The 13,630-nt window shown below is 37.2% G+C and overlaps 1 protein-coding gene across 1 annotated transcript in view; it reads left to right on the top strand.

Moving 5' to 3' along the window:
• The window catches only part of LRPPRC (leucine rich pentatricopeptide repeat containing), a 150,386-nt gene that overhangs the window by 58,669 nt on the left and 78,087 nt on the right, over window positions 1-13,630 (top strand). The window contains exon 2 of the mRNA XM_009641573.2: window positions 10,904-11,106. Within this exon, the coding sequence (XP_009639868.1) occupies window positions 10,904-11,106 (203 nt within the window). The remainder of the gene's footprint in view (window positions 1-10,903; window positions 11,107-13,630) is intronic.

Below are 13,630 nucleotides of genomic sequence, written 5' to 3'. Positions count from 1 at the left end.
CCGCCGGCTGGGTCGGCGAGGGCGAACCGCTCCTTCCGCAGCGGTGTCTGGCCGGGCTCAAACGGAAGCAGAGTGCTCTCCTCTCCGTGGAGACCGAAGGGCAGTGGCCGCCGGGCGATATTGCTGTGGTGGGACGGGCTACGCAGGGGGGGGAGTTGAGGAGGAGGGAGATAAGCAGCGACTGACTGTGGGTAGCCGCAGCTGGGATCTGGGGCGGTTCCCTGCGCCGTCACATTCCGCTGTGTCTGTTACCAGGAGGAATGGCTTAATTCCTTTGCTCTGGTTCCCTCTCTTCCATCACGCAGGTAGGGTGGAAAACTCACCCCACCTGTGTGCATGCCGGTCACAGTTTTGACTACATCGATATCCGCTTGGTGCCCTGCAGGAAGTCTGGGGAGGCAACCCTTCCTTAGCACGAGTATTTTTTTTTTTTTTTAACACTAAAAAAATGTTTGGGGGGGGGGGGGGGGGGGGGGGGCGCGCCGTCCAGGGGGGGCTAAGCTGTCGCTCCAGTGGTGGTGTACTGCAGGTCCAGGTTTGGGATGTTTTTTGTCTTGAGCACATACCTCTTGGATGTAAAAGTGCAAAAGGCTCAGCCCTGAATGCGTGAACAAACATGTCAGAATCCACATTTGTAGCATATAGTATTTCATGAGGTTTTGCCTGCACTTTTTTGTTTTAATAAATCGCAAGGGTGATGTTTGTATTTTGTTATATAGTCAAGCTAGTTGTTTCCATAATTTTTTCTTCAATTACTTATCCTAAGAAGAAGCACCTTGTACAGATGATAGCTGTGTTGAAGAATTTGGTATTTATTTTTTATATGTCATGTAGCGAGTGTGCTGTTACAACTACGTGAAGATTTGCTCAAACTTTTAACATTAGGGCTTACTTCATTCTCAACAAGTTCTCAGACTTCCTGTGAATGAGAGAAAGGTTTGTTTAATAAGAGTTCTGAGCCTTGATGAGGCTAGACTTTTGGTTTCTGCCATGTCCAGTTTCTAAGTCTTAAAACAGGGAGTGGGGAATAGGTTGAGATGCTTAGCTTTCATTTATGTTAAATGACTTGCTGTGATTATAATTACAGTTGTTAACTAAAAACCTGTATAATATTAAACAAAATAATAGTAATTTTTAAATGTAAATGCCTAGCTAAATAGAAGTTTAGGTCAGTTTCCTCCAAGGATGTGAATGTTTGCTGTGTTCCTTTCAGTATTAGCAAAACCTAGTGAGGATTCAGTGAAGGTGGGTGGGAAGGGGCTTGTGCCTCATTATAACTCTGATGGTTCCTCTAAGTCTGTGTAACTCAATGCCAGGTAGAAAACCAGAACAGTTGCCTGCCAGTCTAGATAGATTGACATGTTCAGCAGAGGACTTGGCAAGTTCCAGAGCTGGTTCAGGAGAAGGGATGGGAACAGACAAGAGTCAGCAAGGGAGAACTCCTGGAGGGAAGTCTCACCATAAAAATAAGGAAGTTGTTGCTACCTGTCAAACCTGCTGTGAGCTGATTTTGTTTGGTAGCCTGACTGAAATCTTACTTTAAAAAGAATATAATTTTCTGTTGGTTTCAGTGGTTGAAGTGTAACAGATTATTAAATGCTAAAGTCTCTCACCATAAAAATAAGGAAGTTGTTGCTACCTGCACTAGCTTTAGTGCTTGTCAAACCTGCTGTGAGCTGATTTTGTTTGGCAGCCTGACTGAAATCTTACTTTAAAAAGAATATCATTTTCTGTTGGTTTCAGTGGTTGAAGCGTAACAGATTATTAAATGCTAAAGTCGGTGTGAAGGGTGGAGTAGTAGACCTGTGTGCAGGAAGGACCAGGAACTATGAAGACATCCGCTGTATAGTTAGCAACAGAACCACATGTTCAGTTGGTTGCAAATCATGAATAAACTCTTCTACTTTGTGGTAGTTCAGCTGATTCTTGTTTTCCTCAACTGGAAGCTTCATTTCCTAAATCAGTTTGTTGCAAGAAGTAATAGTCACAGAAATTTGCGTATAACTTGATGAAGGACTAACAGGTGCTTTTTTTCTTAGAACTGTGTTACAGGAAAGAAATTAAAGTCCTTTATATGATCATAATTCGGCTTTTAATAGCTGGGGTTTGGGTTTTTGGTTCGGGTTTTTTTTTTCCCCACAAATGGTATTTATTCTTTTCTTGCACCAAACTATATTCTATATTTTCAAGTGTAAATGGGATCATATACGGGATAGTTCAGGGATCGTGCTGAAAACTCTTTAATTTTCAGGCTAGATTTAGTTAAGTATGTGAGAAAGGTACTTGGTAGAGAACATACTCACAGGAAACAGTTATTTCATAGCTTTTAGGTTTCGATTTAAACTGTGAATTATATTGGAGTAAGGATGAGTAGCACACCTACATTTGTGCATTCTTTCTGTCCAGTAATTTCATTCCTAAGATGATTTTTCACCTAAAATCTTTGTATTACTGTCAATTTACTATATGGGTTTAGGCATCCTAGTGCATAAGTGATAACCTAGGACCAAAGTGTACAACAAAGGTAATGTTTATGAACCAAAATTGCATATATAAGCATATAATTGAATTTCTTTTTTTACCTTAAGTAACTATTTGTTGTTGTTTTTTTCCACTTAAGCCTTAATTTCTCGAAATGGACCTCTTTTCAAGAACTAGAATAACATATGGACAACAGTTAGACTTGCTATACTCACTGTTCAGGTCTGGAGATGGTATTTTGAGAGCGAAATGCAGTCTGCTGTTACAGAAAAGTTGCAAATCTGTTAACTTCTTTAAAGGTGTGAAACAGCAACCATTCACATTCAAGGAGAGATTTTATCAAAGCATCATATTGCTCTGATTTTTAATCTGAACTTCTTCTGAAAATGGGTTAGGACAGTGGATGGATACTTGATCGCATTGGATGGTTGAGAAGCATTTCATAGCCGGTCAGATTTAAGGCAAATTTGCTAGTTCACTGGACTACCTTGAGTATGAAATGTGAAATATACTGAGCTATATCTAATGGCTCTCATTCCATGCAATTGTAACAAGATAAATAAGCCATGTCAGCCCAGTACAACAAACTTCAAATCTACAACAACAAACTTTAGCACTGCACTGATTTATGTGGTACAAGTTATTTACTGGAACTCTAAGGGAAGAGATGCTTAAATTTGCTGCTAGTGGCTGACTGCCAAGAATGCTGTAACAAACCTCTCAATGAGTGTTCAGAGTAGGTTTTGAATTAACATCAGAATATCTTTTGGGGACTTTGTTCTATATACTCCAGGTAATTATGTTATGCTTTGATGTTACAGCTTGCTGCTGTGGGGAAAGTTTGTTGGGAGGAAGGGTATTGGCTCCATTCTTCCCATGCTGACCACCCTCCCATTGCTGGCCAGCTCGTCCTGCTCTAAATCAGGGTGCTCCTTGGACCTATTAGTGGGCTGATTTCATTTGCTAGACCTCAAGGAAAAAGTTTTCTGACAGATTGACAGGTTTTATTGGATCAGTTAAGGATCTGATGAACTCTAGAAGGGTGGGGACCATGGGCAAAAGAAGAAGCGGGAACCCTGCATCACGACTCTGGTAGTAGATCAATGCAGCTGTATTGCTGAACTGCACTTCTGCATAGGATACTGAAGCGGACACCCTATCTGTCCTCACAGAACAGGAGAACAATTGGGATCCTAAGGCATAGATCATAAAAGTACAGCTAATGAGGAAAATCAAGTGGGATCTCTACCTGCAAGTCTCACAAGGCATCTTTGGCCTTACTGTCACTTCCTCAGTTTGAGATTCTCATTTGTGTTGGTTTTCGGGGCTGTGGAGCAAAGAGCATCTCCCCAAACAGCAAACTGTGCTGTAGTGAAACCACCTGCTTTTTGCAAGATCTGTGTTCTATTCAGAAGAGCGATTGCTGAGGAAGTTGATAAGAGGGTACCACATGCAATGCTTTTCAAGTTATCCTCATAAAGACTGTTAACTTTTGGTACATTGTGCTGTGTTTGTACAAGATTAAAGCATGTTGGTAAGATGGGAGGGAGAATACCCTTTTAAAGAATCTTGTTTCAGATCTGGGGGGATTTGATTTGAGCTTTGGGTAAGCTGTAAGTTAAAAACCCAAATAATTCATAGTTTAATGCACGGGTTTTGTTTGTTTGGTTTTTTTTATTAGCTGCAAACAAGTTGCTTTGGGCTATTCACTATCATACTCAGCAATCCATCACCAGTGGACAAAAATGTAGAATTGAATGCTTAATTACTTTGCATTAGCAAAATGTTAGAATTAATGGGCTTTAAGTGCAGAGGAGAGGCATTCAGTACACTTGTTTTTGGTAATACTGAAGCAAAGCTCTGTCGTAGTAAAGTTTCACAAGCTGCGCTGTTATAGTTGTATGTGTTTTACTGATGGACATAAAATGTCTAGAGACTTCCTAAGAAATAGCACAAAGCAAAGTTTTTCTGCTTTGCTTCTTGTGAATCACTTAAGCAACTTTTTAAGATATTCTCCAAGAAACTTGAGGTTTCTCAGTCTACATGAAAATCCATAAAATTTTCTCTCTTGTAGGATCCTACTGTATCCCCCTGAAATACGGATACAGTGGCCCAAACACTGGGGCCTTTTTTTGTAGGTGACTGTAGCTACGTCAGGGGAAATACTGTTTAGCAGTGATGTGAATCATGCTGGGATCTCAGGTGGTATATTTAGTTTTATATTTAGTAAATTTAACCGATGTTAAGTCTGTAGTGCTTTCATGAACAGTAATGAATTCTAACTCTCTTAAGTTTACCATTATATTACTTTGAGCATGGCTTGTAATTTGAAAACTATTTCACACACCTTTTGCCTGCTTAGTTTAGAAGGAACAAAATATTCAGTACTTTTCTTAGAAAAAGCATAGCAACTACCTTATTGTGGCTCTGATAAAGGGAGGTAAATATCCATATGGTGGCTTTGTAATTATTTTCTTGAATATTGGGAATTGGTAAATTTTACAGAAAGTAAACTTTCTGCTCCTGCCAGGGAGAACACTGGAACCATGAACTTTTTGAGTTTGGGGAAGGTAGGATGTTTTTTACTCAGGCTGGTGTGTAAGATGTGTTCCTTTAGGACATTGAAAGCTCCGCCTTTAGTCTGCTCTAGAAATACGGGAAACACCTAAGTACGTTAGTACACTACAGGGGTTCTCACAAAACCCTTGCAAACATAGAAGAATTTTACTAGTTGACTTGTTATAAATTTCTCCATGCACACTTCATCTCTGCGTAAGTTTTATGAGTTTATTTTTAACTACTTCCCAAATATTGTAAGCTGAATTGGAGGTGAAAAGTAACCACTAAACAGCAGGTGGTTGTGCATTGGGATTACAAACGTACAATTGGTTAACCTTTCCTGTGTAGGCAAGGTCTACAGTTGTAATCCTCACAACTGTAGATATAAAGCTGAAAATGGTGTAAAGGTACAATTATGTAAAGGCTCAAATATTGGAAGGCTACTTCTAATCTTGTGATTATGGGAGTTGGAGAGAGATCACTTCATGTGGCTTTATATATCCTTTTGAGCTTCTCTGGGTAGGTACAAAGAAATGTACTTCTGAAACATAGTAAAGAGAAATTACACATGTTGGGGAAGACTCAGATTGTTAACTTGAGCAGATCTGAAGTATTGTGCAGCTTTGCATGCTTGCAAATGTAACGTTTCACATGGAGAAAATTGTAAAATGCCATTTAAAGGTAATTGATGAAAGTACTTGGCACTCATTGCAGTCCTTGGAGGAGTATCATGTGTTTTCCTATGTAGCATAGCATTTAATTCTGAACAAAGTTAATTAAAATAATTGAAAAAATATGGCTACTTCATAAACCTATATAATCTAACATCTAGCACCAAAGCAGGATCAGAAATGCCAAGGTCATGTGTGATAGATGTTTTTTCCCTCCTCCTAATCTTACTTTATAAGCTTCCAAATAAGAAAGTTTGACTGTTGAAGTATCCTGTTTTAGTATTTCATTACAATTAATCTTACAAAAATTTATGTTACCAGTGTGATGCCTGGTGCATTAGGTACAGTTACTTCTCTGCTTGGAGAGTGGTATGGGATAAATGAGTCTTCTGAGTCTTTTAAACTTGTTTTTTTTGTGAGTAGTCAGACCATGACAAGCAGAGTAATTCTCTCTGTATTTTATCTTTGTTGCTTTTGTTAGGAGTTGGAGGTTTTGGGGAGGTTTTTTTGCTGTGTGATGTTTCATATTTAGTGGCTGCTCAGTTTCAGTACTTTTTTGGTTGTACTGTTGCCTAGCCAATTGCGTACCATTTTATGTTTCTGCATCTGTTTTTTTGTCCAAAATATACAGCTTTCTTTGGCCTATACTGAAGTTCCTTTTTGTTGATTTCAGACCATTACATCAAGTAATCAAGATGATGCTAAAGTCTGAGGCTCTCCTTCTAAGAGTTTGCCACCATTATGGTGTAATCTACAAATTTTCTAAGTTTATTAAATCTTCTGTCATCCAAATTGTTAATGAAATTATTGAATGGACATGGGTCATACCAGTCTTTCCCAGCAGGGTCAGGAGATAGCTTAATTTAGGATCCCACAAAATATATTCCAATTTGGCAACAAACCCTGATCAACAGATTTTAATTTTGTATATTTTTTAAATTTTTTTTTTAAACAACTACTGCACCCATATTTTTGTAACTAAAAGAATATTGTTTCTCCATGTTTTGCTTATGAGATTGTCAGGTAACATGGTGCCAAAAGCCTGTATATTGACTGTATTTTTTTGTTGATTATGCTTCTGTTTTTCCCAAAACTTTAATGAATTTTTGAAGGTAATTCCAAAGGACTGGAGACTGAGTAAGGTCCATTAATGTGTCTTAAATATATCTTAATGTTTCCAGAAATTACTTGGCTCATTCTTCCCTATTCTCACCTACACCCCCATCTCCTTGTTAAAATTTAGTCATGGTAAAATGGTTAACATAATCATCATTCTTACATTTCGAAGTCTTTCTTGCTGCCTTTTTATTGATTTCCTGACTGAAGTGGTCGACATGAACTCCTTAATTTTTATCCTTGCCTTTCTTTTTTTATTCCCCTTAATTGTGTGCCCTTTCTCCATTTCTAAAAATTAAAGAAGAATCACACAAGGTTGTTGAAGATGCCTGATGCTTGGGTGACAGCTTCATTTTGTTAGTTTCTTTTTCTGTTTCATGGGGAGGTTGTGCCATTGGTATCAATTTTCAGTAAGTATGTAGTCTGCTTCATTATTCTGTCCTTTACTTGACTTCCTGAAGTCTAAAAAAAGAAAAAAATTGAACTGAAATCAAACCTGACACTATATTCCTTAATTTGTTAAGTTTGCATTTTTTTGGATGGTTTCTGGTCTGCTCAATCTTACATCTTTCAGAATAGTGAGCTCCTTTTCACTTTCTCCTAAGTTTTGTGTTTGAAGTTGATTTGTAGTGCTAAGAATCAAATTCAAGACAGTAGATGCCTTCTGCTTCACCCAGCTTTTGAAGCCAGTTATTTTTAACAAGTTCTTACTGTGGGATTGGCTTAGCATTGCACAGTGCCTTAAGTCATGCTAAAAGTGTGATTTATTCAAATGCTGAGAGCCTACAGATGATAAGGTACACCTGAGTCTTAACGCTAGACATTGTATTTCAGATCAATAATGTTAATTTAGGTGGATGCCAGTGGAAGTTTAAGAGTTCTTCAGGTTTTTCCCCTGGCTGTCTAAAACTGAAACTCAGACTCCCATGTTGCCATTCATTAAAGTGTCTTTAATCAGTATAAATTTACAGAAACACCAGTACCATATTTGATAATATCTGGGGGTGGGTGAATGTGTGTAAATAGAAGTGCCCAATTCTGCTGATCTTTCAGAAGGTTAAATTAGTGTATAAAAATAACATTTCATGTAAGAGTATAATATTTTACAGTGTGCAACTGTAGCTATTGATATAGTATAATATTCTCAACTTGTGTTAGAAACAGTATCAATCTAAATGCTAAGCAAGGAGAGTTTAGTAATAAATAAAACTTCAGAGTCCTCTCATGCTGTAAAACAGCCTATTTTGAGCATGCACATACTGTTTTTATCTTCAAACTTTTTCTGATGGAGCTATGCAAGTGCTTTAAAATGTTTGTGACTTTTAACGTGGAGAATCTTAAAGATGGCTTTCTTAAAACAGTGCAGGACTTGAGAATTGTATAGCTTATGGCTACAAGTGTGCTATGTGACATAAGATATAGTTCAATAATTTGCAAAATACTATAAGAACAGTAGCAGATTTTTATAGAAAAATGTTTCAATTTTAATCTGAAGCACAGAAGTTTTGTCCACTTTGTGCTTTGATTGTTAATGGACATCAAAGTATACATTTCTGTGTTACAAAGTAAGTCCTGTGTTGCTTGCTTCCAAAGTGGTTTTTTCCAACCTGACTTGAAGTATTATGAAAAGCTTTCAGGTAGCTTTTTTAATGGATATATGAGAGTGGATGGTACCATTTTCTTTTTTTATCTCTAAGAAGAAAATAGATAAAGAACTTGCAATCATTACAGTTCATTCTTATAGCTATCCAGTGGCTAGCTCATAGTTGAGTGTTGTTATTTATGTGTTATTAAAGAGTTTAAGTTGTAGACATCTCATTTGGTCGTCGCATCTAAGAGGACTTAAGATGTAGTATCTTATTGTTATTCTTACCTTGTACTACTGGATTTTACTCTAATTAGTCTAATAATATCTGTTTTAGGGAAAGTACCCTGTCTCTGGTTATATGATGAGGTAGAAGGAGAAGAGGAAAAGGAAGGAAAGAATCAGGAAAAATTACACCTTTGGAAATGAGATAGTGAGAGATGGCATTACTAGTAACAAAAGAAAATTTGATAGTGTTAATCTGATGAGCTACTTACCACCAGAAGAGATGTTTCAGTTTCTTCTTTTTCTTCCTAGTTCCTCTGATTTTAGCTATCTATTCCTACTCCATTTCTTTTTCTAGTTCGTTCTGGTGGTTTTTGGACATCGTGAGCTGTTTCCACTCTAACCTGATGGAACAGTGATTGGGGTTTTTTTGTAGAATTCGCTGAATTGGTATTATGCCAGGTTAGTGAGTTAAAACAAGTTCAGAGAGGGAATCTGAATAAAATGAGAGCTAGCCCAAAGGAATCAGTGGGAACTTGCATCTAGAAGGAGGCAGAACTGAGACTGAAGGAGGGGATCTCTTTTTCCTTCTCCAATTCTTTCTTCCTTGTCCTTTCCCTAGTCAAATGAAACGTAGATACCTTGCTGGCCTCTGGAAAATTCTTCAGGATGAAACTCCAGGAGAGTGGGCAGTGTAAAACATGCATGCTTGAAAAAGATAATGCCAAACATCTACTAAACTGTTTTCATAGGTCCTTTAGGAAAGAGATTCTGCTTCAGGCTAGTTTTATTTAGAGAATTTTACTCCTAGAACTTACAGCCTGCTCTGTTATTAAATCAGGATTTCAAACAGCAAGGAAAAAGGTGATCTTTGGGACTACTTTCTACTCAACCAGATGGTAAACCACCAGTCTGTTTTTTCCACCAAACTGATACACACCCCACTGATGATTTTTCTGCCATTTAGCAGCTTGCTGCCAATGCTCCTGAAACACTGAATTGCCAGCAAGCTTTTTCTCCTGCATTGGACTTCCTCTCCTAGGGCCTTAAACTAGCACCGGTTGGTGAGAAACCAACCAGCAGATATACCTGCGAAAAAGCTCCAGGTGTGGGAAATTGTTTTGTAGAGAATGCCAGCACCTCCTCACTTTTCGGCTGCCATTTCAACAATGTGCAGCCATTACTGCATAGGACTCCTGGAACATCTGCAACAGCAGGGAGTACAACAACTAGTTTTCTTTTTTAAACTAGTCTAGAGACCTTACAGAAATTTAGCTGAAGAGCTGTCTAGAGAGCCAGAGAGTAGGGAGGACAATTTCAGAAATTGCTGAATCTTCTGTTTGCCATCCAGCATGTATCACTTCCTTTGTGTATAGGATTCTGGAAGAGGATAGCCTGGTTTATTTCATGCAGCTGTAAGGACATTTGAGAACAGACTTCAGAAAATGCTTATGTGTAATGGTAATTTTACCTGCACAGGCTGTTCACAGTTCCGCTCTGGTGCACGTACTACTTTCTTATTCTTAGGTGCATCAACTTGTTCTCTAAAAAAAAAAAATAATTAATTGGCAAGCTCTTATTGTTTTGCTAGAAATAAGAACACTTTCTCTTTATGTTTCTTGTTGTTGTCGTACTTTATTTTGAGAAAATAACTATTTAAACAAATCCAGTGTTGATGTTTGGTTTGCATCACAGGATGGCCGCTTTATGCTTGTTAATGTAAACTCTGCAGAATGTGGAATGATCCCATTGTTCTTTAAGCCATTGTTGTCTAAACCACTGGCATCTGCATTAGTTTTTGTGTATTTTAATTGAAAAGAAAGGTATGATTTGCTGCCTCCATTTTCTGTGTTCTGGAAGTGATGTCTATGGCTGTTTTTGGAGTGATTTTTCAAAAGCATGTGAGAGTTTTTGTGAGAAGACGTAATGGGACAACAGACTTTTAGAGCACTTGGATGACTTCAAAATCTTTGTTTTTGTGGGAATAGTATTTGAACCATTTAACTCCTCATGAGGTGAATCCAGCTGAAAATCTGAGAGAAAGAGTTGTAACTGTGAGAAAACATACATGACTGTATCTTTTTAAGTAGAAAGACACTGAAATGAATCTCCTGTACTTGTTTTTTTGTATCAATATGGCATGTTTTTAAGGAACTGTTCATCAGCAAGAAGTGCATTATCTTTCTGACATTGTGTGACTGGTGTAGTTGTACAATGACTCACAGAAGTGTGATCTCTATTTTTCTGTTTGTTTTTATTTAAGCAGAAACATAATACACCAAATAAGGTTCCTTACAGTTGCACCTCAACAGGAGGGAAGTGCTAAAGAAGAACCAATTTCAGAAATTCAAACCAGACGGACATGGCAGTTTGACTGGGCGTTAAATAAACTGGATAACTCTGTCAGAAAAACTGGCCGCATCCCTAAAACCCTTCTACTAAAAGTCTTCCATGAAATATGCAAAGCAGGTAAGTTGCTTTCAATTAAAACAAAAGCTAAATTTAAAGCTGCAATATAATGATTCGTCAAACCAAGGAAATTAATTGAAAGAGTTCTGATTTATATTTTGGTTTTGAGTGTTGTTTATTCTGCTGCATATGTTGATGAACAGACTTTATAAGCTTTAGAGATGTTATTTTGCTTTGAATGCACACATTTACTTTTCCAGGTTTTTTTTCTTTGGGAATTTATAAGTCTTATAAAAATTCAGTGTACTTTTAAGATATCATATTGCCTTGCTTATTGTGGTTTTTCTAATCTTGTAATGTTACGCCTTCTTCACAGAACTGTATTGTGCACTCTGAACAGGGATCACAACTGTCTGTTTTACACAGTACATTCTTAAAATGTCTGTAATAAGCCATGCCGTCCTTAAGAGGTTTTAAAATGGAATTATACAAGATAATGTGCAGGTGATGCCCAAGTTTCCCTGTTACCAGCGAGCTGTGGTTATTCAGGACAAGAAATCTTTATTTTTTTCTGAATAAACCAGCTGAGGCACTGTTCATTCTGACTGATTCAATACCCCTTTGGCTAAAAATAGCCAGACTGTATTAATATTTTGCCAAACAGGTACCACAGTTGATGAGGTTTGTACCACTTAGGATGAGTCAATTTGTCATTGACAAATACTACTGCCAGTATTTGTCAATGAGAGCATGTATTGTTTTGTTTTAGTTTTAAACTTAGCTATGTATTGCTCTGGACTGTTAATGGCTTGATACTGGGGTAAAAGTTTTGCAGTTCACTGTTTAAAAGCTGAGTCTCCAATTCATGCTCTCTTTCTGTTGAACAACTTATTTTTTTCTCTTTGCTTGTGATATCCTTTCTGATTCTGACTGCTTTGTCTTATTTAGGTATAGACTTACAATTTGCAAGTGTGGGTTGGCAAGAATTTTATGTCTTTAAGCTTTTCTGCAAATCACAGTTCTTCATGATCTTTGATTAGTTACACAGTTTTTAGGAAGTCATATTAACAAAAAGATCAGTTGCTTACAGCTGTTTCCATTGTCTGTGTAAGTGTATTTAAAAAAAAGAGCGTAGAACTCGAGATTAAACTAGGATGTTATTCAAATAAATGGCAAGTATTTCCCTATGAAAAATTCAGTCCTTTATTAATAATGTTTAAAACTAATTTAGCAAAAGTGTGGGAAGTTGGTTACTGTTGATTTCTTAAAAAGATTTGCTTGTGTTAGTATTGTTCTTCCATTTCTAATTACAGCATGAAAAATGCCCAAAGAAGGTGCTTGCTGTAGATCTCATCTGCATCATTCCGTGTTCATACTGTCAAACCTTTTCCTGTTTCTTTTGCCTTTCAAGGTCCTCAGTCAGTAGTATAACACTGACATTGTGAAACTGGAGATGTGTTGGCATTTTTATTGTATGAACTATCTGTATGCAGGCAGTTAAGAGTTCAAGTATGACTTACAGCACCACTCCATTATGTCTTCAGAAGTTCAAAGGCCCATTTGCAATTTGTACCTGCCTCCTCTCAATGTTTTAACTTACTGTACTACTTTTCTCATTATTGCTTATTTTTTTTCCCACTATTTCCTGTGTTTCTTCCCAGATAAGTTTACTCTGTATAAATAAATTTTCTGCTGTAGATTATGCTCTTGAAACATAGCTTACAATGGTTATGTGGTATCCTAGATTTGCTGGTCCTTTTCGGAACCTGAAGATCTAATTCTAGATGCTATATGCTATATATCAATATGCTGTTGAGGGTTTTTTGACTTGTATTTTGCAATTATTTTATAGCTGTATAGATGTTTCTACAGCTCTGTATAATTAAAAATTAGTGATTAGCAGCAGCTGAAGATATCTCTACTGGCAACAGCTCCTGCCTCTCTGCTGGGCAGTACGCAACTTTGGAATGGTGATTTGGAAGTAACTTAAAAAGCATTAGTGATGCTTTAGACTTCAAGTCATTTTGGAAGTCTGAATCTTTCAAGTCTGCATGTATGTGTCTGAGATAGAAAACTCTATGGATTTTTTTCATCATTTATGTTGCATGTGAACATACTTCTTGCTCCCTGTTGGATGAAACTACTTCTGAAGTATACCTTTCTTTGTGATAGGAAAGGAAGAGACAACATTTTTTTTGCCTTCTTTTTTTACAGTATGTTGCTTTCTAAAGAAACTCCTTTTTATTAGAAATTGCTGTGTTTGCATATAAAATCTGATTGAAAAAAAATTGTCTCCAGCTTATTGGGTAATCTGTAATAGATTCTGCAGTTTTGCCTTACTTTGCTTCAGGAGTAGCAGTGAAGTCCAAGACAGACGGATAAGTTTATAGTTACTTTTTTGACATTCTGGGGCTAGTGCGGAAGTCAGAGAAAGTAGACATTCTTACAATTTCCTTTGCTAATATCTAGATGTAATCTATCTAATTTATTTTATATCGAGTGTGAGCAGAAGTGGAAATGGAAATTTAAATGTAGAATGTCTCTGAATACCAGTTTTGAATAGTATGGAATTGTTACAAAGTAT

This window comes from Egretta garzetta, unplaced genomic scaffold, assembly GCF_000687185.1.
Source record: "Egretta garzetta isolate BGI_Z169 unplaced genomic scaffold, ASM68718v1 scaffold166, whole genome shotgun sequence".
Classification (NCBI taxonomy): domain Eukaryota; kingdom Metazoa; phylum Chordata; class Aves; order Pelecaniformes; family Ardeidae; genus Egretta; species Egretta garzetta.
The sequence above is the reverse complement of the archived record's forward strand: the minus strand, read 5'-3'. Positions and strand labels throughout refer to the sequence as shown.